Raw genomic sequence first — 27,260 nt, 5'->3', positions numbered from 1 at the left:
CAACTCCGGCTAACCCTAATCCAACGAATATCAACGTATCTTGTCTGTATTGTACACACAAGACCAACAGCCAAATAGTTTCTCGGCGGAATCAACGTCAATGTAGATCATTCGCCGCTCTGTTAGACTTGGGTCTTGTTTCTCTCAGGTTTCTGACATTACAAGCAGGTTGGTTCTCGACTTCTCCAATTTGGAGAGTGGAGACGAACCCCACCTTTTCCGTTTTCAAAGGCACGCCGAGATGCCGAGACGCCGAAACGCCATTATTAACTCATGCCCCATTTGCTACAATAACCAGTTAGCTAACGAAGGCAAAGTTTGTCCACAATAAGAGAGGCTGTTGTCGCTGCTCTGCAATGGTGCAAATCTCGATTGTTTTCCCTGCGCAAAGAATATCACATTGAAGACAGCCTTGATGTTATCCCCGAGTGAATCTCCAATCACGCCCCATAATTACCGACCCATCTACCGGTGGGGATTATTTCTCCAATTCTAGCTTTTCTTGAAAGAGAACGCTGCAGGGAGTACATAAATCGGGGTCGGTACTAGCTCCGCGCCCTACGCGTTGCCCAATACGAAGATTACTCATAACCAGCAGAAAACTCTGGTAGATGAGAACAGCGTCTTTTCGCCAGGTCGGTTCATCACCATGGAGGAAATGAGCGAAATGACTCGAAGTCCGTCTCTTGCCGATTCTCAGGAGATTGAATCGCTTTATCTCGAGCTTGAAACGCCACTTCCTACGCCATGTATAACATTGCCTCCAGGACCAGGCCAGTCTGCGGCACCTGAACCTCCAAATCTCGAAAAGTACACTTCGCCTTTTTTGTGGCCACGATGGCGAAAATCTATGATGACCTATATTTCATGTGCGGTGACAGCTCTGGCTGGATATGCGGCTGGAGAAGCCAGTCCTGCGTCGGAGGAATTATGCAAGGAATGGGGGATCAGCTCCGTTGTCTATAACCTCAGTATTACAATCTTTTGCGTCGGATTTGCCTTGGCTCCTATGGTTCTTGCTCCATTTTCCGAAATTAATGGTCGACGTCCTATCTTCATTGCTAGTGGAGTTTTGTTTGTTGGTAAGTTGTCTAATTCAAGCTATTGCTCCACCGGCTCCTTATCGTTCATGATGCTTAATCAAAGACCAAAACTAACAACTTTATAGCTTCCCTGTTGGCTTGTGGAGGGACACATGTCTTTGCTGGTCTGCTTGTCGCTCGTTTCTTGCAGGGTGTGGGCGGTTGTAAGTATCATCCTTCAGAGACTATTTCATTCCTGCGGAACTAGTACTAAATATCTTTCCAGCTACCTTCTCTACCATGGTTGGCGGTGTCATCAGCGATATTTACCATGCCCAGGACCGAAACACACCAATGGCGCTCTTTTCAGCCTCTGCGTTATTCGGAACTGGTCTTGCGCCGTTGCTGTCGGGCGTGATCGTGACGCATACCACTTGGCGCTGGATCTATTATTCTCACGCAATCGTTGCAGCGTTCTTCGTGGTGATTATATATTTCTTTTTCAAGGAGACCCGTGGAAGTGTCTTATTAAGCCGCAAGGCTAAAGCCCTGAATACTTACTATGATCAGCTAGAACTAGCGGGTCATTACGGAGTGTTCATGCCAATATCGGACGACGATTCATCAGAGAAGAAAGTGAAAAGGATTCGATGGAAAGTCAAAAGTGACGAGCAGCGTTCCTCTTTGGCTACGATGATCCAGATATCAGTGTACCGACCATTCCGTGAGTGACTACGATGACTCCTGATATGCAACTAACGCTAATAAATATCTCCCATCACTAGATATGCTTGTCACAGAGCCTGTTGTCTTCTTTTTCTCACTATGGGTCTCCTTCAGTTGGGCCACTCTATATCTTCAATTCAGCTCTGTACCTCTTGTATTTCGCACGAATCACGGATTCAATCTTGAACAGACAGGCGCTGTTTTCACTTGTAAGCGCCAAAGTTCATTCGGCCACCTCCGTGGGGGCCTCAAGCAAAACAATTGCTAATACTTGTCTCTAGCCATGTGTGTGGGTGTCATTATAATCACGATCATCAGTATCTCCCAGGAGAAGATTGCAATGCGTCTCGGAAAACTTTCATCTTCCACCGAATCTCGCCTTTATTTCGTTTGCGTGGAATCTATTCTATTGCCTATCGGTCTTTTCTGGTTCGGCTGGACCTCATTCCCGTCAGTCCACTGGATTGTACCTTCTATGGCTGTTGGGTGTGCCACAATGGGTATTTTCTCCATTTACCTGGCCACCTTCAATTATTTAGCAGATACCTATCACCGGTTTGCCAGCTCTGCCATCGCGGCACAGTCTTGCTGTATGCTTCCTTTCTCTGAACCTATCTGCATGGAAAGATACTAACACATGAGTACGATTTAGGTCGAAACCTGCTTGGTGGAATTTTCCCCCTTGTAACCGCCGCGATGTTCACAAACTTAGGTTATCCAGAAGCTTCTAGTCTTCTGGGTGGAATTGTAAGAACTCCTGCTGCATGCTTTCTCGTTCTCCCGTTGACTTATCTAAAAGGGAGCAGTGCTCACCCTGGTGCCTTGGGTCCTCGCATTTTATGGGCCGAAGATTCGAGCAAAAAGCAAAATGGCCAGCGTAAGTTTTTAGCTTTCCAAACCTCCCTGTTTATCCTTGAAATATCAAGTTGCTGACTGGTTAAATGATCATGCAGGATCTCGCTCATTAAGGTGGTTGTATAGAGTCTGGCTCTCATATAAGCGTATCATTAGAAACTCATAGACCAAATAGAATAATGTACAATATTGTCATGGAGTTGAACCTTCACACAATTTGACCGTCCAGCACTATGCGGTGGTCATTACTTAGTATATATCAATTAATATTCATTGAAGTGTCAGATTCCAGAAGTGAAAGAGAATATACAAGAATCTTAATTTGAACCATGGAAATGAGGACGCGGTACCAGTCTATATCAACAAAATGAGACCTGTGGAGTAATCGGGTCTTATGATCCGATTCCGAAGAATAATGATGGGCCTAAAAACAAGAGACTGAAATAAAAGAAAAAAGCTCAGCGTATGACCTGCCGAAGAAACCATACATCTATGTGAGACTCGGCCTGGCCTTATTATTTGCGCATTAAGCCGACGTATTTTAGGCCATCCCCCAGTCAACCAATCCCGAGTAGATTTCATAGTCAGGTTCAAAGCTTAAATTGATCCTTGAGGCACTCCGCAAAGCGTGAAATCGCCTCATCGATCTTTTCGGAAGAAGCGGCGGCATATGTGGCACGGAAGAACATTTTCTCCTCGACAGCAGAGCTGTCTGCCTTGAACCAGCTGCCTCGTGACAGAAGGACCTGGTGGTCGACTGCAGACATGAAGATCTCCTCTTCAATCGCATCCCGCGTCTTTCCGGAAGCAATGTCAGGATGCTTCTTCCAATCAATTTGGATCCAGTGCTAGATAAAAAAAGTGATCAGTGGTCATATTTTTATTAGAATTTTGGAGGGTGGCAGAACTTACGAACATTCCTGCAGCAGGAGGAGCCCAGTGAGCAATCTCTCGGGGCAGATACTTCTCGCAGGATTGAAGGAGGGCATCACGGCGGTTAGTGTACTCCATTCGGAGATTGATCAGCCAGTCGAGGTAGCCAGAGTGGCCCCAGTGCTCATCCAATAGCTTGTACAGAACCATCTGAGAAACACCACTGGGATTTTGGGAGGATACTTCGAAATTCCGGATGAATCGCTCAACAACCTGTTCAGATGCAACGATCCAACCGACTCGTGTACCAGGCGCAACAACTTTAGAGAATGACTCCAGACGAACCACACGACCATCAACGTCCAAGCTAAGGAAGGATGGAACTAAAGACTTAATGAACTCCTCGTGGCTAGAAGGTGGAGGAGGAGCCGGAGCATCTTTGCCAACGTAAGGTTGCATCTGTAAGAAGTAGTATGGCTCGTCCTCGACAATGATGATGTCGTGCTTCTGCGCAACCTTGTACACGGCTCGACGACGCTCGGCTGATTGGGTGGCGCCAGTTGGGTTCTGGCCGGTTGGGATTGTATAGAGAACAAAGGGCTTACGCGCTCCACGAGCCTTTTCATCCCAATTTGTTAAAAGGGCATCCATCTGCTCAGGGATAAGTCCTTGTTCATCAATAGGAACAGCCAGCGCCTTCAGTCCCAGTGGGAATGCGGTCTCGGCAGCACTAGCAAATGTATACTCCTCCATGAGGATGAAGTCACCACGTTCTGTCAGCAGGCGAAGGCATGTATCCCATGCATACGTGCTTCCTGCTGTCAAAGTGCATTGCCAGTCAGAATACGGGGGGTTGTGGATGATCTACTCGCATTAGTGTTTGCAGGGCCAATCATGAATCTTTCACATCTGGCATACCTCGGTATGTTCAGTGACGAATCGAAGAAGTTGAGCAGCTCCCGTGGCTTGTCCATAATTCATGGCAATCTCCAAGTCTGCGGTTACTTGGTCAGTATTCCGTGGAAGACAAACCCCAGAGGAAGAAATCTAAGCGCACCATAAAGACTAGATCCGTTCTTAATATCCTGCTTTCCGGCCCGCAACGTCGTTCCAGATTGGCGTGTTGCCTCTGGAGAGAATCCGGGAGGGGTGGGGACTTTGATATCAAGATGTTCGAAAGGGAAGTATTCGGGGGAGGGAAGACCGCCTCCTAGGGAGATCATGCCTAAGGGCGCAATTGAACGTCAACATCAAGTCCAGCTTTCAGAGTGATAGAGAGTATAGTGATAAAAGTAATTACCGGGATCTTTCAGGAAACGGGCAGCGGTCTTCAATGTCGACGCCTAGATGTGCACAGCCGTTAGAGAAGGAAATCTTTCAGGCACAAGTTTGATTTTTGGATAAGTACCAACCTTGCGGGACTTAGCTTCGATAGAGAATCGGTCTAATTTTTTACCCGTCAGTATTCCTCGATCATCATTTTTTGGACGCTGTCGTATGGGCAGATTGTCGTGGTTGCGATATAGTAGTGAAGATGCTCGGGTCGATCACTCACGCTCAAAACGCTTGGCCTTTGGCTTAGTATAGCAGCCCTATTTCCATGCGAAGATGCCATTGGTCAGTCGATAATATATATATATAGATAGGTAGATAGATAGATTGATATAGATATAGTTGGGATCTCTTTGCGCATTCCGTAGGGAAACTTTTCTCAAAAACAGAAGTCATACCGGGCTTTTGAACATGTCACTGCTGCAGGCTGCAGCTACGCCAGTAGGCATCTGGGCCATTTTCGCGCGCCATCCTGGAACTCCATTGACAGTCAATGGGTCAGGGACTGGCACAGACGAGGTATCAGTGTCTCCCCGAATATCAACATCCAACGGCGCGGGAGGGCTCATGACGAAGGTGTCGAGAACTGAATGCAGGTGGTGTATTGGAAAAGCAAAAGGAGCGATCTATTGAATAAAGAGAACTCTCAGTATAGAAGAGTAGCAGTAGAAGAAGAGAGGAAAGAGACCAGATTGGAAGATTGCGGAGGTCAACCGGAGCAATCGGCGGGTTTTACAGCGGTGAACCTTGGAGAAGCGAAAGAAAGCAGAAAAACCTCTCCACTTCCGACATGTTCGGATCCACATGACTCATTCAGAATTGGAAAACATTGAGGAATATTTCCTAGAAATGATGACAATAAGGAATGATCAAGACTGGTCAATTCATTTGATTGGACAAGCTATCTTGCTATTATCTAATATATTGCTGGTGGTGAGTGTCTGCAGGGTGTAGAATTGCCAGAAGTAGGGCGTAGGGCGCAACGAGGGGCAATCCGGTAATCTCCATACTTTTGAGATACAGTCAAGTATCGAAATATCCCACATTCGATACTGCATAATCAATACAGTATGGTAATCTAGAAACGAACCCCGCATAGATAAGGCTATCGCCGGCATCGGCGCCCCGATAAGCTTTTGTGCCACACGTGGCTGGGAGCGACTTGTGGCTGTGCAGGGCAAGGTGAAGTATGAAAAGTGCAATTTTTACGGCAGAACGTGAATTGATGCATTTCTATCCACTACAAATCAATTATGGTAGTCTTCTCTAGGGCTGTGAGCATTCTTTCAATGAGGTAACTCGAGTACCTAACTAGCATCGAGGTCCAACCCCATTACTATATGACGAAGGTCTACTGGTTTCTTTTGATGGTAGTAATTATTTCCTTCATTCCTAGCCTCACATCTTCATCTCCTAAGTATATTCTTGTAATCCTCCTTTTCATTGCTCCTCCGATAGTTCATATTTTCATGATATCACCATGGAAAACCTCTGTCAATACTCAATGTCTTGGAAGCTGAGACCCAACGCCCATCCCAATGGTCTCAAGATCCGAACTCGTTTAAAGCGCAGGTTTCTCCTTCACAGATATCCCTTTCCATCCTTGTATGCTGTCATCGCCAAGCTAGGGCGGTGTGCTCCATCAAACTGGTTACATTTGGTTTCACGAAACGAGATCTCATAACTTGCAGTCAACATTAATTAGCGCCCGTGGCGTACCTAACGGTCATTTGTAAGGGCAATCCAAGAAAGCCACATGTGTGGTCCTCATCCTGGCATTTCGACCGAGAAAATGCCCGATGTACCTGTACGTCAAGCGGTCAACCGATCAATCGAAAACTGAGCCCCGGATACTTCTTCAGAAGCTATAGTAGATCGCCCTCTGGGACGCTATGCTACACTCGCTGGGATGGATCTTCACTAGGTTACGGCAACAATATGAGCTTAATTAATCAGGGTTTCCCGGAGTCAGAACTGTGAAGATTCTCGGTTCCCTCATTTCTACCAGTCTGGTGGAAATATTCCGACTTGAACTTACGCCAAGTCATCGGAGAAATAAGATGCAGAATAAGCTACATCGTCAGTGGGGGTCCATGTGTAGATTAAGGGCAGATCGCGGCAGTCAAAGATCCTAATATTCTCCCCATAAGCGCTCTTGGCGAGTGTTTCATATTTGATCCCCAGATTCCCATTCATCGCCACCAGTTCACTTTAATTTCCCCGAAATATGATCAAGGATGAAACGCGCCACTGTCTGTCCCTGGCTTCAAGCCTTACCTGCGTCTGGCTCTCCAGCGCAATCCGATACGTCAAATCGGCTGGAAAGATGAAACCACACCTCCAGATTGACAGATCAAAAGATCCGGGTAAACCAAGCGACTGTTTACCATCATTCTGATCACGATGAGGAAGTGAGTAGATAAATAACGGAGGCACCGCTATCTCAGGATTCCTTTCAACCCAGCCATCGACTCGAAGTCGAACTCTTGTCACTCCTTGAAGTTACTCCAATTCTAATATTCGATATTCTAGCATCGATTCTTTCTGCATTTCCCTTCATTTACCTACCTGCAGATTTTACCAAGCAAATTTCCCAGAATGATAGACCTGGTGGCAAACACCTCGAAAGTCCAACTTCTCAGTATGAGGAATTCGATATTCTTCACCATCGGATTGATCGCATTCTTTTTTATTTCCATGCCACACTTTCAAGAGCGGTCGCAGGCGACCCCAAATCATCATGTTAAGCGAAAAGAAAACTCTGCTAGCCAATCTGATAAATCAGATGTCTGGCAACCCCAACCTGGTGTCAAATGGCAGATCCAACTTGAAGATCCAGTCGAGAATTTCTCTACGGATGCTCAGATTTATGACATCGATTTGTTTGACAATACGGCCGAGACGATCACTACAATTCATCAACAAGGAGCTCGTGTTATCTGTTACTTTTCAGCCGGGACATACGAAGACTGGCGCTCTGATGCAGATCAATTTTCTTCTTCTGATTTTGGCAGCGATATGGATGATTGGCCAGGAGAGCGATGGATTGACATCAACGCACGCAACGTACGCCGTATCCTAACAGATCGACTCGATATGGCGGTCAAGAAAGGTTGTGATGGGGTTGACCCGGATAATATTGATGCATACGACAATGAGAATGGACTTGGTCTGACAGAAGCCGACTCCATCAATCTGCTGAAGTACCTCGCTGATGAAGCTCATTCACGTGGTATGTCGATTGGGTTGAAGAATGGCGGAGACATCATTGGTTCGGTGATTGAACATATGCAATGGTCGGTCAATGAACAATGTGCTGAATACGATGAGTGTGATACATATGCTGCTTTTACCAAGGTGGATAAGCCAGTTTTCCATATTGAGTATTCTGATGGGGATGATGGCTCGAATAACAAATTGAAGACTCGAGTCACGCAGAATGAAAAGTCGAAAGCGTGTGATGCGGCTGGAACCGATAAGTTTTCGACAGTCATTAAAAACATGGAACTGAATGCGTGGGTTGAATACTGCTAGCCGCTTTCATGATATTCTTTGTATGTTTGAGACGAGAAGGCGATATCTCAAGCCCGGGGGTTATATCAAAAATCACAACTGAGTATCCACTGCAAGAAATTCGTTCTTTTAAGCCTAAAGTATAGATAGGTATCTATCGGCCACATAACCTAGTGCCACTCATAGCAGCTTGAATTGAAGTGTTCATGTTAGAAATTACTAGTCGTCTTCTTCTACAGTTAATGAGCTAGTGTAGGAGTATATGTAGTATACTCCTACTCGTACACTATGAAATACTAGTACTATTAATATATCTATTCCCCACTTCTTATATGAACAGATCTTAGAATATCAAACTCGATTCAATAGCTTGCAGTGCATGTAATATGATTAATTAATGATTAGTGCAATTCAATTGCACTAATCATGTTGATGACTTTTTGTTTCGACTTGTTTGATTAGCGCCGGACGGATTTGTGGAGCCAAAACGGGGGTAAAATACCATTACAATCATAAAATACAGAGAATTCAATCACATAATATAATCGGTTGCTTAGATCTTAGTAAGATCTGTCTCTTTTGATTATTCTAATATATATATATATATATATTTATATATAAAAGTCACATATACTCCGATATTCCAAACTTTATGATTGAAAGGTTTCAATGAAATGTTCATTTCGGGGGAAACGGACATTTCTCGATTTCTTCGGATCCGACAGTGGCCAAAGACCCACCAATACACTAGCGTATATTGTATTTTTATTTGTCGGTGGAACTAATAAATCCATGTATTATATACTCTATATATTACGAAGGATTGATTAATTAAATACCCTCCAGGACTAAACTAGTTGATACATTGCATCTGCGGGGGTTGAAAAGAATAACCCACAGAAAGAACTCTTTCATTTCAATCAAAGAATCTCAGCCAATCTTCAATCTTCATCTCATCTTATTTCATCTCATCTCAATCAATATGAGTCGCTACGTTCGAGGCTCTTTGGACGCCATCTTCAAAAAGAACAAAGAATGGATTGCGACAAAGAAAAGCGGCGATCCTGCATTTTTCGATAAGTTGGCTGCGGGGCAGTCTCCGGACTATCTGTTGGTTGGCCAAGTCATCATCATCTGACTCGAATCAACGGACATAAGACTGATTTAGGATACTTTAGATACATAGGGTGCAGCGATAGTCGGGTCCCTGCCAATGAAATTATGGGACTAGAGGCTGGGGAGGTCTTTGTCCACCGCAATATCGCCAATCTAGTCCCAAATGTCGATCTCAACGTCATGTCCGTCATTAACTATGCGGTTCGACACCTAAAAGTCAAGCATATCATTGTCTGTGGTCACTATAACTGTGGAGGGGTGAAAGCAGCCTTGACTTCGGCTGATTTGGGTCTTTTGAACCCCTGGCTGCGCAATATCCGCGACGTGTACCGACTGCATGAGCGTGAACTTGATGCCATCCAGGAAGACGACAAGCGATACAACCGTTTGATTGAACTGAACGTCATCGAGTCATGCAGAAACATCATCAAAACTGCTGCTGTGCAACAAAGCTACGAAAGTAACAACTATCCTATTGTTCATGGGCTAGTGTTCGATCTTCGCGATGGTTTACTGAGGGATCTGGAGGTTGATTTTGAGGCAATGCTCGCAGATGTGAAGAAGATCTACTGTCTTGCACCGGCCGGGAAAAAGGAATAATCTGAATCATATCAGGTATTGCTTGGTCATAACGGTACTGCCCTCTGCAGAACTATTTCTACTCCATTTTGATCCAGCAAAACACAAGAAAGAAAAGAAATACAAGTATCAATTAGGTATAAGTTCACTGCCTGACTTTCTCATACTTCCTCAATGCCCATCCGCTAGTCTAAATGCCTTGTCTGTATGGGCATCATAGACAAATCCATGGAGCTGCAAGCCTCTTAACTTGGTTGCCTTTTGAACCTCGGGAAATTCTCGTAAGGATTGGAGCTGGTCCAGGACATTCATTTCGACGAAGGCACGGTCACGGTGGGTTTCAGAAAGATGGTTGATCGTTCCGTTAAACGTTGAGTGTAGCGCACTCAATTGTCTTTTGTTTCTTTATGTTAGCAGCCCTGCAAAGAAACATCGGATCGACCTTTAAATACCTTCGCCAAGGTCCATCCAGACCATCTCTTGATTCAGTTCGGACAATACCACACCCGTAGTGACCACACACGACTATGTGCTTGACCTAATTGAGCGTTAGAAGTGGGCGATCCAGTGATTGAGAGTGATCTGCTTACCATCAGATTTGCCACTGCATGGTTGATTGTAACTTCAGAGGACATATCGCCTTTGATTAACATGTTTCCCAAGTTGCGATGAACGAGCATTTCATCCGGCAAAAGATCCAAAGTCTTGGTCTCTTGGTAGCAGCTATCCGAGCAACCTATCCAAAGAACCTGTTGTGTGGGTTGTTGAAGACTGGGAATCATGTTGGCGCGGACCGGCATGGCCTCGAAGGTTGTGCTTTCATCCAACAACATTGTGTTTCGTTTGGTGGGTCCGGAGAAAAGTGTCGTTGCACAGCGATTTTGTTTGTGAAAGATAGGGTTGAAAAGGGAGGATCTTGGTAGAATGCGAACTCTGAACATTTGAAGGTTTTTTACAAAGTCTGGAGTTTGTACGAACGGGATGCTTTAAAAAGCACGAGCGTAATTCCGAGAAAGGGTGACACCCGGCCGAGTTAAATCGGGCTTCAAGAAATCAAATCGGAATCAACAAATTTCGGTGATATTTTCATGAATTTTCAACCCCTTCCAAGTAATGATATCCGCGATTATCAGCCTAACCTACGGGAGTACAGTAAAAAATACAGGAAACGTACAGTGTTAGGGCAATCAGTGACCCGAGATATCTCCGCACTCGGCCGTATGTCAGATCCGACGCCGACCCTCGGCGCCCTTTGTGTCCAAAACGGAGTACTCCGATATATTCTAATTGTATACTATTATACTCAATACTCAATAGTAAATAGTAAATAATATATAGTAATAGTAAGAGATATCATTATTGAAGATGGTCGATTCAAACTACGCAATATATAGTATGGTTTGTATGAGTTTCCTCGAGAAGGCCCACTTCATTTCAGCAATTGGTCATATTAACTACCAACTACTTATGTAGTACGAGAAACTCAAAAAGTTCCAACTTCGGAGTTTCCGTTGTTGTTCAAGAATTAAGGCTATAAAGGAGCGCGACCGGGCTAATGCCATACGGTGATAAGGCGGTCGATCTACTTGATGGCATACTTCACGATAAACATCAACAATATGTCTCATTGTCAGTGATTGTTTCAGTAGATGCTGAACGCACACCCATAACCGCGTTTACCAAACACCAAAATTCTCCAGCTTCGAATTTACTACATTCGAAGTAATGTTCAATAGTATTGAATATTCCAGAGTCGCGAAAGAACTACGACGATGACAAGAATTTTTGGCGACGGTTCCGGACTCCGGCATTCCTACCAATCAAGGGATGATAGAATACTCGAAATAATAATCATCAAAAAAAAAAAAAGGAAATAAAAATAAGAATAGAAAAAAATAAAATAAAGACAGAATTTCGCAGTAAGACGAATCAAAAGACGTGAATTTATTGGATAATAAACAGCAACGGTAAATTAGGGCGGTTCTTGGGAATATTGAGACTGCGTGAAACCAACAATATCAAGAGTTAAACATTGTTCCCCGCTGTAGACCGCTGCCTGATGTCCACTACAAATATCTTCTTCGTTCTCATTCCTTGATCAATGTACATACGTTTCTTACTATTGGTCATTAGTGATGCTCACCGGCTTACCCGCGACACATGAAAATCGTGCGTTCTGGTTTCGGGTTCAAGATTTACCCGTCCGCGTGGTTGGCTGTTCTCATCCACGACATGGCTAACCCTAATTCGGCAACTCGTGGAATGAAAGTCATCGCCATCGCCATCGCCATCGCCATAGTGTATTCAGTTCCGGCCACTTGATCGCGATTGAGGAATTTTCTCGTATTTCCAACAGCTTGCCGAGACCCATTAATAAATGCTACTAGTCACACGCAAACCTGCACCCCTGGCGTAGTAGATACAAGCAGTTCGTCTACTGCTCAGGGACACTTCATCACTGCTTCCTATCACTGGTACTTCTCATGATTCCAGAACATTCCTAGATCTGTTGAACTCGATTTGGACATCATCTAGTTTATTTTTTCCCCCCTAAAATGGCCTGGATCCCCAGTGGAGTCAAGGTGGATTCTCTCGATGGTGCCTGAGCCCCACCCAATCGGGAATCCCCAGATATGTGATCCACATGGATGGCTGCAGATGCCTGCATGCACGCAAACATTGTGCTTTTAGTATTGTTCCCGGATAGCCAAATCCGAGTCTCCATAGAATATTTTAGTATGAGTACCAATGTACCTACCAGTACTTAGTATCTCTAGGACTCACTTATAGTAGAAATTTGTGCTAGTGAGTACCAAAACTACAGGGTCTATATACTTGGTATATATCCCATGAAATCTTCAACTTGATCGGCATTTCCATTTACCTCCAGAACACTTCATTTCATGGTTATCAACGACAAGATGCATTTGAAGTTTTCCTTCCTTTCTCGTTTTACGGCCCTGGCCTTAGTGGCCGGGCCATCTATTGCTATGGCCTTTTCCCAGGGTACCCTGAAACGGAACCTGAAGCTTGCTGCAGAGCTTGGAATTGATCCGAATAGCATATTGCGAGGTGGTAAGAGTGTACATGCTCTTGTACAGGCAACAAATGGAATCAGTGTCACTCCGGAATATGTCGAGGTAGGAAACATCCATGGCTATATTCGTTGGGGAGATTTGATATTGTTACATCGCTAACCTTTTATCGCCCTATCAGTTGCCAATTGACCACAACGATGACTCTATCGGAAGGTACAAGAATCGATACTGGGTTTCCAGCGAATATTATCAAGAGGGAGGTCCCGTCTTTGTCTACGATGTTGGAGAGGCTTCAGCCGAGATCTCGGCGAAGACACATCTGACGAATGATACTTCGTTCTTCGCTGAGTTGCTGAGCACTTTTGGTGGAATGGGAATAGTGTGGGAGCATCGGTATGTGGCAGATCTACCTCACTTCTTTCAGCAATATGACTGACAATGGATTAGATACTATGGTGACTCTTTACCTTTCCCAGTCTCAACAGAAACTCCACCAGAGCACTTTGCCTACCTCACAACGAAGCAAGCTCTGGCCGACATTCCTTCATTTGCCAAGAATTTCACTCGCTCGGAATATGCTCATATCGATCTCACACCTACTGGAACACCCTGGGTGATGGTCGGTGGATCTTATGCGGGTATACGCGCAGCTTTTACCCGCAATGAGTATCCTGAGACCATATTTGCCTCCTTTGCCTCTTCCGCACCTGTGGAGGCCCGTGTAGATATGAGCATCTACTTCGATCAGGTTCATGATGGAATGGTAGCGAACGGTCATGGCAATTGCACAAAGGATATTAAAGCTGCCCTCGAGTACATCGACGGCGAACTGGCAAAGAATGCAACAGCAAAAGCTAGTATCAAGCAGGCCTTCTTTGGTCCCGGTGCTGAGAAGAACAGTGATGGCGATTTCACGGCTGCACTGGCCGGCGTATATGGCTATTTCCAGTCGTACGGTCTTGGTGGCGGCGATGGAAGCCTTGAAAATCTCTGTAATCATATGGAGACCGACCCCATGACACTGACTGTTGCTGGGCCTCGTGGATTCGCACCATATCGGGGTCGAAAGTTTGCCGCTGAACAATTTAGTTCTTGGCCTATCTTCAAAAAGTTGGTCAATGTCAACTATGACACGAACTGCGGGCAACTTGACGACACTTTGCCATTGTCGTGTGTGCTCAATCCTAAATCCGTGGAACCAGATACAATCAGCTGGGCATGGCAATTTTGTACAGAGTGGGGATTCTACCAGAGCAACAATTTCGGTCCTCACTCGCTTCTATCTCGATATCAAACTCTCGACTACCAGCAATATACATGCAATCGACAGTTCCCCGAGGGATTGAAGAAGGGGCTTGTGCCAAAAAGCCCGCTAGTGGACGTGACGAACAACATGACTGGAGGATGGAGTATTCGTCCATCTAACGTTTACTGGAGTGGTGGTCAGTTTGACCCTTGGAGAACCCTTTCTCCTCTTGCAACGCAAAAGGATGCACCACAAGTGGCACTCACGACGAAAATTCCTAAATGCAATATGGGAACCGACCCTGAGACACTGTTCGGCTATATCATGCCAAATGCAGAGCACTGCTTTGACTTCCAGACAGACTTTGATCCGGGTAAAGTGTCACGCCAGCACTTTTACGAGGCTTTGAAAGAATGGCTTCCCTGTTTTAAGGGTCAAGGTTCTGGCGTGGGCTCAGGGAACTCTTCTCGGATTCACGGACATTCTTAAGATTCCCATCTCAAATTGATTGTCTGTAGTAATCCGAAGGGAGTCATGTTACCTTGTTTATTTCTTTTTGTCCCATCGACGACGCCTTGTTGGTGCAATTGCAGCCTTTCACTCTATCGAGTGCTACAAATCTGAACCAGCCAGAATCATATCGATATGAAACTGGTCTCTTTCCTTTACAGGCCTTCATATGAGTAGTGTACAAAATAGCAACAATCAATATCAAACGATGTCCTATCAATACCCCGAAGTCAAATAGTAGAAGAGCAGTTGGTAAGCCTAGGCATTGAGACCAGTATATAAATTCTCTTGTGCACTAGGTAGTGCACAAGAGATCAGGTACGAGTAGGTATGTGTACCTGATCTAACTTCAGTTAGATAAGGTCCGCTGTTCTAGAATCTCAACAACCTCAGATGAAGCGGACTTTTTTTTATCTCGGATAATAGTAGCCCACTACAGTCATCGTATACCCACCTGGGTATACGTGGTGGGCATCACGTTATAATACTCCTATATTCTGATAGAAAATAGATTTAGGTCAATTAGTGGCCGTGGCGTAATATCCTTAGTACTGTGGGCTTCATACGGGACCGGCTGTAACTCTGTGGTTACAATTAAGTTGGGATTTATGGATTGGAATTTGATTTCCTTATGGAATATACGCTGTTGGAACGGGCATGATATATCAAAAAGACTTTGCTGCGTTATCTGCGTTATTGGATCATCTAATTATCTCTCATGATGTTGTAGTAGCGATTATCGTTGTTGTCGGATCATTACATCCGAACCATCCTGGTGTATGACATGTTGTGGTTGTGGTTGTGGTTGTAGCAGTGGGTGTAACACTGGTGCCCGTTGTGGTAGTCATAGTTGTAGACTTATCGAGACAGCCCCACCAACCGGGAGTCTTGCAAGTGGAAGTTCTAGTATTCGTAGGTGATGTAGTAGTGGTTGCTGTGGTAGTCGTCGTGATCTCCGAGCCATTGCTTTTGAAGAATTTCCATAAAATGCAATCGTAACATTCTTCCTCAGCTTCGCAGACAGGGACATCATCGTAGACCTCAATGACGTCCTTAATAACGTTCTGGATTTTGTGGGTTCCAATGCCAACACGCCACCCTTTGTCAGCAACAGTATCATAAGTACACATTTTGCCAGTATGACATGCTGATTCCATAGCATAACCACCCCAAGTGCAAATTGAATTAATTCCATTACAGGTGCCCATATAAACCGGATCAGCTGTATGGCCAAAATGATAGGCGCCGGTATATTGTCGTTCCTGGTGCACCTGATAGCCTGGTGGTATTGGTAAACCAAGTCTGGAAGCAGGAAGTGCTTCAGGCACAGCTTCAAAGGTCACCACTGGAAGGCCGAATGTAAGTCCAAGCAAGCTGGTTAATGCACCACCGAGGGAATGGCCTGTCAGCCAAATATTGGCGTTGGGGTATATTTCTGTCACATTTGTATATAGGTCAATGGCAGCTTTATAATATCGATTTTTGTCATTGATCGCCTCGGAGATACATGTTACGTTGGCGGAATAGGTGGCATTTTGGCAGTCGCAGACTTGTCTCCACAAGTAAGACCCGCCTTGGCCACAGCAACAACTAAAAAGAAGATTGTCGTTGACCTTATCATTGGTAGTAGTTTCTGCTCCGTCAAAGAGAGCTGGTGATGTACCTTTGAGGGATATCACCACTGTGTTATTGGTCTTATCGGAATAAATGTGCCCTCGAAGACCATCGCCCTGCCATCCGAAGCTGGACGAGTAGTTGAACTTGCCATGTATGGTTTTCCATTCCGACGTACTACCAGGTTCTTGTATATAATCATTCGCTGTCATCTTGGCGAACGTCAAAACGGTTTCCTTATCTGTAACATTCGGGCCAGGGACGGTGTCCAACACCCATGCCGTGACCGGAGACTGAGAAGTAGTTGACATATAATCTTGGATGGCAGAGAGCCTTCGATCTGCCAGTCTATTTATTGTGAGGGGGCTTGACGAGGCGCTGAGGGCAGGATACGATGTTACGGTCTCCGCCTCGCTCCCATCCTCTGATAAAATGCTGAGATGTGTGTCCGGGTTGACATCTAATCTGACATGTACATCATCGGAGCCATGGTTAATGCCGCGATGAAAGATATGACGAAGAGAAAAGTCATGGGTCACTGAGAAGCGCTCTGGGTTTCGCGATGGTACGAGTGGCAATAGGACAGGTGCTTGTAGAAAGGGGCTATCGTGATCATATTCGGCAAACACAGACTGTGAAAATAATACAGATGATATAAAAAGATCTCTCAAGCTAGGCTTCCAGCCGAGTCGGTCTCGATATGGTTGTAAACGCATAATGTTGGAAGTTTCGTAGACGACGGTAGGGAGAGCTTAAGAGAAGCTTCCGTTGAGGAGGAGTCAAGGCTGGTTTACACTGTTTGTACATTCTTCGGTCCAACTATTTATCCGGATCTGCGGAGCTCCCAAAACGGCAATTGCCGAGGTAGAAGTTGGCACGAAGTATAAATCGAGACATCCATGTCTACCATGAATAGATCTATCACAATTACTATGACTACTATGACTACTATCATCATAACGGAAAGAGGTTTGAGGAGGTAGCTACTCTAACTGAGACTCAACAGAAAACTGGCACAGTAAGAGGTACAAGAGGCCAACCACGTGATGCATACTGATTTGTAGTACCAACTAGGTAGTTACATATCCATGTTTATAGGTCTAAAACAAATCAGACTACTAGTCTGATTTAACTAAGGTACCCACCTAAGTTGTTCGCGGTCGGTAGCTACCGACCACGAACAACTTCAGATTCCAGGTGGAAGAAAACGAATGAGCTTGATCTTCTAAACTAATTTGGATTCCAAGAACTACTAGTAGTACTAGTTCCTCGTAGTACAGGCCTCATGCCCCAGCACCTCCAGCACTGCCCATTGCCCCCAATCCAGATGACAGTTGAGCTGCGTTTGAAGAAGATAGTCCTGGCGGTGCCGGTCCAGGCATCGGGCCCGGGCCTCCAATATACGTTGTTGCTTTGGGACCGTGTAAATGAGGTGTACCTTGGAATAAACTGTTTAGAGTAGCACTATCGAAGGTCATCGGGGGGGATATCGTGCTGAGTTCCACATCCAGGAGGCCACACGAAGTGATTTGGCATAGTATCGCAGTCTGCTCTGCTTGGCAACATATCTTTCACGCCACTATGATGTGAAGAGATGTGTAGCACTCTCGGTCTCTCCGGGGCTGTTGCAGTATAAAATGGCTGCCGTAGGTATGGCCCTGCCATTCCGTGGCCTGAAAACCCTTCTGCTCCTGGATACACAGCGACACACCATGTAGCCCAGTCCACTACTCTGTTATGATTCTCATCAACTAAAGCAATTTCCAACGCAAGATTTATGTTTGGCATCATAGAGTTCCCCATCCCAACTATAAATCCAGTACTTATATATGGGGCCTGCGCCGAGCTGTTGATGACAATGTCCCTAATATCGCGCTCAAATATGCTTATTACCTCGGAACCTGTGTCATCATACAACTCGAGGTTCATTCCTATGGGAACTTGACTTCCTGGCACTCGAAACTGCAATTTATACTACCATGTAATAGAAGTTGCTAGGGTCAGCTTGTCCTCTGAGGGAGAGTCGCAAAATAGAAATCTCCATGACGTATTTGAGATCTAGCTTAAGAATTTCTACGGAATGTTCAACATACCGACGGCGAGACGACTGGAGCGCGATTCCCATGTGGAATGCTCATCGTAAAAGCTGAATTGCTCATGGTCGGCCCAGGAGTATCATTCTATTAGATTCATTTGCGGTTCAATATACTACGTCTCGCTCGAGTGTATGGATTGCTTTGGAGTAAAAATTGAATGATTTCTGACGACACTTACTGACTATACCCAGAATCCATCCTGTCCGTCATTGTTTGAGCTCTTGTTCAGGAAGTCATCCCATTTGAACTCTGTTGGTCCTGCAATCATTTTCCCTTTCGACCAATATATCACTTGAGTAGGATCCCATTTGAGCTGCTGCGTCGAGTAGTCTTCTATAATGGCTTCTATGTTTTGGATCGAGTTGTATGGGTCACCATTCTTGGAAAGATGGTCTCTTATTAGATGTAGCTGGGTTATACGCGGCCTAACTTCAACAGGAAGGTCTTCAGGGCCACTATTGACAAATGCATCATAATTTTGTTTGGCCTTCTCGTAGATCTTGAGTCTTTCTTCCCAGGTTTGCGGCATGATTCCTTCTGCGATGCGCTCATTGCATCTTTGGATTTACTGCATCGACGTCCCTGGTTGGACGAAGTCAGAGGTGGAAAAGTATTAACCAGCGACTTTGAAGAAGCGCCCTTACCTTGAACCTATATCGTTGTCATTAGGGTCCCAATCAGCGGGAGCTTGAGCACGGTCTCTTATCTCCGGCCTTCCATTCCTAGGGCCCATAGGATATTTCTGCCCTGCAGATTTACCAACAGAATCGCGTTTTCCCGTGATTCTGAGGCGAGTCTACGCGAAACAATCCTTCGCGACTTTTTCAACTTCTGGCGCAGTGGGTGATACATCTTGTGTTTTTGTTTTGGCTTCTGCTAGGACGTTGAAGTGCTCAGTATGATAATAATTCTAAAAGAAAACTAAGCATACATCGTAAGCTCAGAACTGGTCCACGAGGACAATCAATTTATAGCATAGGTTTGTCGTGAAGAATCGAGAGCCAAAGGAAAGGTGATCCATGGCTGAGCTCCTGATACAATGGACTCGAGAAGTGAAAGAGTCCTTTGAGTGATGAGGTCTTGAATGAAAAAAAAGAGGATCATATTCGACATCAGGTCAACTTTCATTGCATCGGATGAACACTAGTAGTGTCATGATTATCAACGTTGCCTGAACACTCACACCCTGAGAGATATGAGGGAATATCCAAAGAACTCAACATTGATTCAAATCCCTGCCACTCTATTTCCATATTCATCTCTGCTACCCCTGAAGTCTATTTTTATACTTGTATACTTTGTATAGATCAGTGTTGATACTGGCAGAATCCCCTCACCGCCCTCCGCCGCGCCTTTCTCCCCGCTTCAACTTCAACTTCAACTTTCATCTTATTTTTTTTCGCAGCTGCACTTTGCAGTAGAACATCATGTCTTCTGATTCCTTCAGACCTGCTATTTGAAAGACTAGTATGATGAGCATTGAGTTGATTCGATTCGGCCATTGAAGTTCATGATCCGCGACTTCCCTTGTACACTCTCAGAGAACATTAACAATGTTTTCGAACGCGCTGAAGTCATTCAGCTCCAATATCTCTTCCAATTACCAAATCGCCCCCCATGCCACTGTCTATTCTGGCCCGTGGAAAATCCACGATGCTAAGAAGAAATCCACTGGAACCCCAGCTTCCGTCTTTATCTTTGATCGAAAGACCCTTGAGCCCCGATCGGGCGGCTTTGGTGCTCGCTCGGGGTCCGGTACAAAAAAGGTTCAAGAAGATGTGATCGAACGACTCAAGCGGGAAGCTGGAAATCTGGCGAAATTGAGGCACCCGTCGATACTTCAAGTGTTAGAGCCAGTCGAGGAAACCCGCGGTGGTGGTCTAATGTTTGCGACAGAACATCTCACCGCATCGCTTTCGGGGCTTCTATTGGATAAAAACGAGCAAGAGGGAGCATCGGGCGGTGGTTCGCGTGCCGGTCGATATATGGTTGAGAGTCCCGATGGAACTCGCAGACGGCGAGAATTTGAAATTGATGAGTTGGAAATCCAAAAGGGCTTGCTTCAGGTTGCCAAAGGTCTCGAATTTCTCCACGAATCCGCCGGCTTAGTACACGGCAATCTCAATCCGGATGCCATTTACATCAACTCTAAGTCAGACTGGAAAATATCTGGCCTTGGATTTGCTGGACCTCCGGATTCATCAGAGACGCGGTCATCACTGCCACCGCTGGCTGTCTCGGAGGTTCTTTATCAAGACCCAAGACTACCAGCTTCCGTTCAGCTCAATATGGATTACACATCCCCAGACTTTGCTTTAGACTCCAACGTGACGTCAGCTGCTGATTTATTTTCCCTTGGACTCATTATCATCGCGCTATACAATTCACCCCATGCCTCACCACTGGAAACCCATGCAAATCTTTCTACTTATAAAAAGCTACTCAGCTCTCCCTCCACTACACCATCGCAAAGCAACAACTTTCTTTGCTCCAGTCCTATTCCCCGCGATGTTCTATCCCAAGTCCTACCAAAGCTCATCACCCGAAGACCGGCCCAACGCATGAATGCGCGAGAATTTCAACAATCCCAGTATTTTGATAATGTTCTCGTCTCGACTATCCGCTTCCTGGAATCACTGCCCACTAAGAACGCAAACGAGAAATCTCAATTTCTGCGAGGATTACAACGAGTCCTGCCCGACTTTCCTGTGTCCGTGCTGGAAAGGAAGCTATTAGGAGCACTGCTAGATGAAATGAAAGATCGCGAACTACTTGCTCTTTTGCTACAAAATGTGTTCGGGATTCTTCGACGCATTCCTAATGGACGCCGCACTTTCCCGGAGAAAATTATTCCTCGTTTGAAGGAGGTGTTCGGGACTGTCTCGGGGAAAGCCCCGGCTCAGGAACGTGATTCAAAGAAAGACGCAGGACTCATGGTCGTACTCGAAAATATGAGCCTAGTAACAGAAAACTGTACAGGCATGGAATTCAAAGATGGTACGTTCTTCTGGCTTGGTTGGTATTTTCAAGCTGACATCTGGAACAGATATTTTACCCTTTATACGCCTGGGCTTGGACTCGCCCACCCATTCTCTTGTGGATGCTTCTATAAAATGTCTACCCGTTTTCCTGCCCACTCTTGACTTCAGTACTGTCAAAAATGAAGTGTTCCCACCCATTGCGAGCACATTCAGCAAAACAAGTAGTCTCGCCATCAAGGTCCGCAGTTTGGAAGCCTTCTCTGTTCTATGCGGTGGATCTGCAAATGAGTCAGATGGGTTAGATGATCTTTCAGGTGCTGTCCAGTCAAGTAAACCGACCAAATCATCCATACTGGACAAATACACCATTCAAGAAAAGCTTGTACCTGCCTTGAAGGCCATCAAAACGAAAGAACCATCTGTCATGATGGCGGCCCTCAAGGTATTCCGTGAGGTTGGAAAGATTGCGGACACAGAGTTTCTCGCCCTCGAAGTGCTACCCATTCTATGGAGTTTCAGTCTTGGCCCTCTTCTAAATCTGAATCAGTTCAATGAATTTATGGCTCTGATCAAATCTCTCTCTAGCAAGATTGAAAGGGAGCAGGCGCGGAAATTGCAGGAGCTTTCGTCAAACGGGGACTCTTCTGGATTTCAGAACGGGGCCAATGGTTTCTCTCAGTCTGACACCGATCTCACGTCTCCGGATATGGACAATGCTAAAAATAATTTCGAGCGTCTTGTGCTAGGAAACAAAGGCACTTCGTCTTCTACGAAAAAGGAGAGCGATATTTGGGGTAGCATGGAACCAGAACCGGCCGGCAAACGGCCCAGCATGTCACCCGCGTTTTCGTGGAGCACGAACAACAACCATTCTGGCCATGGCGTATCCAGCTCCATGGGATTTCGATCCATTACACCCGACCAGAAATTAAACACCATCCCATCTCTTGAGCCTGCACGACAAACATCGCTACCGACATCTAATTCACCATTGCCATTTACGCAACCCATGCAACCATCTCAGACTTGGAATGTTCAGGCTCCAGGCAGCAACAAGCCCGGCTCATTATCGTCTTTATCTGGATTATCGGCCGCGAAGCCGCTATCTCAGTCGACACTACAGCAGGGTCCCAATTATTCTTCATTTTCTATACCTCCACCGCCGGCTAGTAATGCCATGAACACAACCAATGCATTCACTTCTCCGTCGATTAATACAAATCCGAGCATGGGCATGACTCCGCAGGCACCATCGCGGCAGCAACCTCAACCGCAGCAGCAGCAGCAACAGCAATCTGGGCTCGATAAGTATGCGAGTCTGCTCTGATGGGGATGGAATGGGTGTCTTTTGTTTTGGTCAATACCCCTCTAGCGTCATATTGCTTTGAAAGATAGTACATATACATATCATCTGCCATGCGAGCTCTGTAAAAACCCCATTCCTGGCAGCGAGTAATACTTTTTCATGCTATTGATCATATTCTTTACTCTTTAATTATTTACTTGTCATCTATACTCTTGATCACCTTGTTCTATTGTTCTCATGATCTCCATGCCAGTGATCACGTGAGATGACTCAGCATTCATCCGGCCCGATCTCGGCGGGTCTCGGGGGGTCACGTCACTCTCCGATAAGATCGACCGCCAAAGTTGAAGTTTCTCCAATCTTCAAATTTTCCCCTTGCGTTTGAGTGGGAGAAAAAAAAGCAAGCATCGCAGATCTCTCCACACTCATGTTACCGTGAATGATAAGAGCAGATATGCTGTCCCTTCTGGGCCTAGTTGCCTCGGCTGCGGGCTTGTCTTTGAAGTATCAGCAACAACAGCAGCCTTTCGCTTATGTGGATGAATCTGTTCCCCAGACGCAAATACAGCTCGGCAGCTCAGACGGATCGAAACTAGATCGACCCCTCAGTGGGCGTTTCTTGCATATCACGGATTTCCACCCCGATCGATATTATAAAGCTAGTTCGTCTCCGTCATCTGATGACGGAACATGCCATCATGGTACAGGCGAGGCAGGTTACTTTGGACAGGAGGGCTCGGACTGCGACTCACCCCTCATATTGATTGATGAGACCTTTCGTTGGATTGGTGAAAATATCAAGGATGAAATCGACTTCGTAATTTGGACCGGCGACTCGGTTCGACATGACAACGACGAAGCCCTCCCGCGCGACCGAAACGAGATCATAGAGCTCAACCGCTACATGGCACAAAAATGGGTCGACCTTTTCGATACCAGTGGCAATTCCGCACAAGCGGTAGGCCATCTTCCGATTCCCGTTATTCCAACCTTTGGAAATAATGATATCCTTCCCCACAATATCTTCCGTTCTGGTCCAAACACCTGGACCAAGAAATTCGCAGAAATATGGAGCCCATTTATTCCAGAGGATCAACGGCATAGCTTCGTCGAAGGCGGCTGGTTTACAAGCGAAGTCATTCCTAGTAAACTAGCGGTGATAAGCTTGAACACGATGTACTTTTTTGATTCGAATAGTGCCGTGGATGGGTGCAAAGATAAGTCAGAGCCGGGGTACGAACATATGGAATGGCTACGAGTACAGTTGCAGATCTTGCGCGATCGTGGCATGAAGGCAATTTTGATGGGGCATGTTGCGCCCGCACGCTCGGAAGAGAAGACCAATTGGGACGAGACTTGTTGGCAGAAATACACCTTGTGGATGGATCGGTACCGAGATGTTGTGGTGGCCAGCTTTTATGGACATATGAACGTTGACCACTTCATCCTGCAAGATAGTCATGATGCCGACATCGATGCCTACTCGGAGAAGCAGGGAGATGGGACAGTCTCAGCCATGTCTAAATCCGATTACTTGAATTCGCTCCGTGGTCAGTGGTCTGGTCTGCCATCTAGGCCTGAAGGTCTGGAAATTCAGAATTTCGAGGCCCAGGACGTCTTCACAGAGACAAAGAAAGGCAAAAAGCGAAGCAAGAAAGAGAAGAAGATCCGCAAATATTTGAAGAAAATTGGAGGCCCATGGGCTGAGCGCTATAGTGTTTCCCTGGTCTCACCCAGTTTGGTGCCGAATTTCTTCCCGTCCATGCGCATGATTGAATATAACTTGACTGGACTGGAGAATGTCGGGCTGACAGGTGATTCTGGGTCTGATCACGATAATCAGTCACTGGATATACAAAAGAAGAAGAAAAAAGGGAGCGGCAGGAGACAGGGCAAAGGAAAGCCCAGCTTCAACATACCTGAGCCACCATCACCAACCGCTCCACCTGGCCCAGCCTACTCAAACCAAGCGTTGACTCTTCTGGGTTACACGCAATACTTCGCCAATCTCACACAACTCAATGCCGAAGCCTCTCAGATGAAGGAATACCCGCCAATTGAGTTTGAGATAGAATATACAACACGCGATGAAATCTATCAGATGAAAGACTTGACAGTTCGAAGCTTTCTCGAGCTTGCAACTCGGATTGGAGAAGCTGGCGATGTGTCAGTCAGTAAGAAAAAGGTCAACACTGCATGGCGAGCGTTCCTAGAACGCGCTTTCGTAGGATATATTGATGTGGATGAATTAGATGATATATAGATAGTCAAATAAATGAACAAACATTAACAAATCAGTCGAGCTCAATCGAACAGTTCGGTATTGAAACCGTCTTGAACCTGCTAAGTGTCAATAAGTATAAATAGGATTGTTACTAGTATCATCCAGGGCTCCAAGGCTTGGAGTAAGGAACCTTCCTTACTAAAGTTTCTCTGCATCCATGCAGTGGAAATGGATTTCCATTACAAGTTACTATAGCACCGATTTGATATCCCATTAGAATGGCGAAATGAAGATATCTACTAGTTGATAGTCGTAGTACGCCATGATTGTAATCATTAAGTCTTTCATGATTATATTGTATCTTGCTTCAAGTTTCGCAGATCATGATGTAACTAACTACTTGTATAGTGGTGCTATATGAATAGTGAACCACAGCACTGGTAGTATTCATCTCTTGAGTATTATTTTATCTCCTCTCACGATCCCATTCTAATTCACCAGCCTTTTCTTTCTTTCGCTCACGTTCACGATCGCGCTGCAGCCCTCTCTTGCGACCACCACTCGTGAGATCCTTTTCCTTTTCACGCGGGTCGATGACCATTAGCGAGTCAATATCATCGGGGTTTTGCTTCTTCCAATTCAAATCCTTTCCCAGAGTGTCCCTATTGAAGCGCAACTCATGACTTAACCATCCTGCATCTTCTTTTCCATCTCCAATATCCTTTTCGTCGGGGTTGTCCCAGGATTGACACGATTGACAATTGGCGATAAAATGCAAGTCGCACAGTTGCGTTTCTTCATCATCTTCATCTTGCGTTTTCAGATCCCGTGACTGCTTGTTGCTATTATGACTCGATGAACCTTCAGACCCTTTCGCGTCGGCGCTATCCAGTTTTGCTTTGAAGGCATTGAACAGTTGCAATGCTTCTCGCTCTGCGGCACTCCGGGGAGCTGATGTCCCTGCGCCATTAGATGAGCCAGGCGGTGGTCGCCTGCGACCTCGGATAGCAGTCTCTGGGATCATGGCCTCTAAGGCCGATTTCTTGGAGCCGGTATCAGCTGGACCTGTTTCCACGTTTCGACGCATAGACGCCTTCAGCGTGTCATATTCAGCATTCATTCGAGAAGCCTTAGATGCCTTCACATGTGGAGATGGGGACCGAGCCGGTGATTCTGGGTCCTGAAGTGGGAGTTGTGTTTCGGGGTCCGGTGTCTTAATTCGTTGCTTGCGGGCTGGCGAGGGAGATCGATTCGGTGATGGCGAACGTGGTCGTTTGTGAGACTTTGTGGGCTTATCCGTGTGATGCATTTCGTCCTTCTGAGGTATACTGATACCACCTGGGACATCCGACACGAGTTTTGTGTTAAATTTGGGCTTGGCCGGACGTATGGGCATATCCTCGTCACCTTCGTCCGCACCAAAACTCAAGAGGGCCTTGCCACCCTTCGCCGGCTTCTTCTTCTTCTTCGGCACAGGCTTGTCGCCACCTGAGGCTGACGAGGTGATTTTCCTATCCTTCAACTTGCCTGCCAACGGGCCCAATTCTCCAACCTCACAAGAGGTCACTTTGATCGGATATACCGGCCGCTCAGTCCCCTCCACACGGTCTCCCTCAGCGATTTTGAGTACATTGAAGATACTGTCACCCTCCAATCGCCCGAAAAGTGTACATTGGCCATTCATTTCACGCTCGGTATTGGCCAGTGTGATAAAAAATTGGCTCCCGTATGATCCATCCTCACTTTTCGCCATGCCAACTAACCCTCGACGGTTGAAGCGCAGTCTGCTATGCAGCTCATCGCGCAACACTACTCGCTCATTCGGATCACGAGCTTCGGGATCATATTCAAACTCGGGATATTCATATATGGAAGTCCCACCAGATCCAGTCCCAGTTGGGTCACCTCCCTGGATCACAAAGTCAGGTGCGACACGGTGGAATATCGTCCCAGCATAGTAATTATCTTTGCAGTGTTGAAGGAAGTTTTTCGATGTCAGCGGAGCTTGATTCGCGAAAAGCGCTATTTGGATAGGGCCGATGGTAGTGTTGAGAGTGGCGGATGCGGTGGGGTTCGGCTCGCTAGCATATTGAGTGGACATGATGAGTGATTGAGGCAGATCGTCCCATCTGCAAAGACCCTCTCCGACGACACAATTGCAGCAAGATGGGAGATCTTTCGAAGAAACATCTTCGCTGGTGAAGAACGCGGTGGGTCATCACGAGGTCA

At 45.9% G+C, this 27,260-nt stretch overlaps 13 protein-coding genes across 13 annotated transcripts; 6 read left to right on the top strand and 7 right to left on the bottom strand.

The window, feature by feature from the left end:
• Positions 1-649: 649 nt before the first annotated feature.
• Positions 650-2,716, top strand: N7469_008456 (uncharacterized protein; the record flags this gene model as incomplete). Its single annotated transcript, XM_056647374.1, has 8 exons — positions 650-1,082; positions 1,169-1,246; positions 1,309-1,746; positions 1,808-1,957; positions 2,030-2,338; positions 2,401-2,495; positions 2,548-2,625; positions 2,702-2,716. The coding sequence occupies 8 exons, from the start codon at positions 650-652 to the stop codon at positions 2,714-2,716; spliced, it is 1,596 nt and encodes a 531-aa protein (XP_056497139.1).
• Positions 2,717-3,193: 477 nt separating this feature from the next.
• N7469_008455 (aminotransferase-like domain-containing protein) lies at positions 3,194-5,377 on the bottom strand (the record flags this gene model as incomplete). Its single annotated transcript, XM_056647373.1, has 8 exons — positions 3,194-3,451; positions 3,516-4,340; positions 4,395-4,471; positions 4,534-4,701; positions 4,777-4,819; positions 4,889-4,920; positions 5,032-5,068; positions 5,207-5,377. 8 exons carry the CDS (start codon positions 5,375-5,377, stop codon positions 3,194-3,196), a joined length of 1,611 nt encoding a protein of 536 aa, XP_056497138.1.
• A 2,128-nt stretch (positions 5,378-7,505) lies between these two features.
• On the top strand, positions 7,506-8,342 carry N7469_008454 (endo alpha-1,4 polygalactosaminidase; the record flags this gene model as incomplete). The annotated part of the gene is made up of 1 exon (XM_056647372.1): positions 7,506-8,342. One exon carries the CDS (start codon positions 7,506-7,508, stop codon positions 8,340-8,342), a length of 837 nt encoding a protein of 278 aa, XP_056497137.1.
• Positions 8,343-9,249: 907 nt separating this feature from the next.
• N7469_008453 (carbonic anhydrase) lies at positions 9,250-10,037 on the top strand (the record flags this gene model as incomplete). The annotated part of the gene is made up of 2 exons (XM_056647371.1): positions 9,250-9,431; positions 9,500-10,037. Coding segments are annotated over 2 exons (720 nt in total), but the record flags the coding sequence as incomplete, so codon positions are not given.
• Positions 10,038-10,187: 150 nt separating this feature from the next.
• Positions 10,188-10,849, bottom strand: N7469_008452 (putative carbonate dehydratase; the record flags this gene model as incomplete). The annotated part of the gene is made up of 3 exons (XM_056647370.1): positions 10,188-10,410; positions 10,469-10,554; positions 10,607-10,849. 3 exons carry the CDS (start codon positions 10,847-10,849, stop codon positions 10,188-10,190), a joined length of 552 nt encoding a protein of 183 aa, XP_056497135.1.
• Positions 10,850-11,988: 1,139 nt separating this feature from the next.
• Positions 11,989-12,313, bottom strand: N7469_008451 (uncharacterized protein; the record flags this gene model as incomplete). The annotated part of the gene is made up of 2 exons (XM_056647369.1): positions 11,989-12,109; positions 12,216-12,313. The coding sequence occupies 2 exons, from the start codon at positions 12,311-12,313 to the stop codon at positions 11,989-11,991; spliced, it is 219 nt and encodes a 72-aa protein (XP_056497134.1).
• Positions 12,314-12,937: 624 nt separating this feature from the next.
• On the top strand, positions 12,938-14,789 carry N7469_008450 (putative serine peptidase, family S28; the record flags this gene model as incomplete). The annotated part of the gene is made up of 3 exons (XM_056647368.1): positions 12,938-13,156; positions 13,233-13,447; positions 13,502-14,789. 3 exons carry the CDS (start codon positions 12,938-12,940, stop codon positions 14,787-14,789), a joined length of 1,722 nt encoding a protein of 573 aa, XP_056497133.1.
• Positions 14,790-15,526: 737 nt separating this feature from the next.
• atg15 (triglyceride lipase ATG15) lies at positions 15,527-17,140 on the bottom strand (the record flags this gene model as incomplete). Its single annotated transcript, XM_056647367.1, has 1 exon — positions 15,527-17,140. One exon carries the CDS (start codon positions 17,138-17,140, stop codon positions 15,527-15,529), a length of 1,614 nt encoding a protein of 537 aa, XP_056497132.1.
• Positions 17,141-17,707: 567 nt separating this feature from the next.
• Positions 17,708-17,902, bottom strand: N7469_008448 (uncharacterized protein; the record flags this gene model as incomplete). The annotated part of the gene is made up of 1 exon (XM_056647366.1): positions 17,708-17,902. The coding sequence occupies one exon, from the start codon at positions 17,900-17,902 to the stop codon at positions 17,708-17,710; it is 195 nt and encodes a 64-aa protein (XP_056497131.1).
• A 799-nt stretch (positions 17,903-18,701) lies between these two features.
• N7469_008447 (uncharacterized protein) lies at positions 18,702-19,049 on the bottom strand (the record flags this gene model as incomplete). The annotated part of the gene is made up of 1 exon (XM_056647365.1): positions 18,702-19,049. One exon carries the CDS (start codon positions 19,047-19,049, stop codon positions 18,702-18,704), a length of 348 nt encoding a protein of 115 aa, XP_056497130.1.
• A 1,024-nt stretch (positions 19,050-20,073) lies between these two features.
• Positions 20,074-22,828, top strand: N7469_008446 (putative protein kinase Scy1; the record flags this gene model as incomplete). The annotated part of the gene is made up of 2 exons (XM_056647364.1): positions 20,074-21,517; positions 21,567-22,828. The coding sequence occupies 2 exons, from the start codon at positions 20,074-20,076 to the stop codon at positions 22,826-22,828; spliced, it is 2,706 nt and encodes a 901-aa protein (XP_056497129.1).
• A 433-nt stretch (positions 22,829-23,261) lies between these two features.
• On the top strand, positions 23,262-25,070 carry N7469_008445 (endopolyphosphatase; the record flags this gene model as incomplete). Its single annotated transcript, XM_056647363.1, has 1 exon — positions 23,262-25,070. The coding sequence occupies one exon, from the start codon at positions 23,262-23,264 to the stop codon at positions 25,068-25,070; it is 1,809 nt and encodes a 602-aa protein (XP_056497128.1).
• A 427-nt stretch (positions 25,071-25,497) lies between these two features.
• Positions 25,498-27,132, bottom strand: cwc27 (putative peptidyl-prolyl cis-trans isomerase; the record flags this gene model as incomplete). The annotated part of the gene is made up of 1 exon (XM_056647362.1): positions 25,498-27,132. The coding sequence occupies one exon, from the start codon at positions 27,130-27,132 to the stop codon at positions 25,498-25,500; it is 1,635 nt and encodes a 544-aa protein (XP_056497127.1).
• Between the last annotated feature and the right edge of the window lie 128 nt (positions 27,133-27,260).

Source organism: Penicillium citrinum, assembly GCF_028827155.1.
Source record: "Penicillium citrinum strain IBT 23319 chromosome Unknown utg000008l:1.0-2707905.0:1.0-2709502.0, whole genome shotgun sequence".
Lineage (NCBI taxonomy): Eukaryota > Fungi > Ascomycota > Eurotiomycetes > Eurotiales > Aspergillaceae > Penicillium > Penicillium citrinum.
The sequence above is the reverse complement of the archived record's forward strand: the minus strand, read 5'-3'. Positions and strand labels throughout refer to the sequence as shown.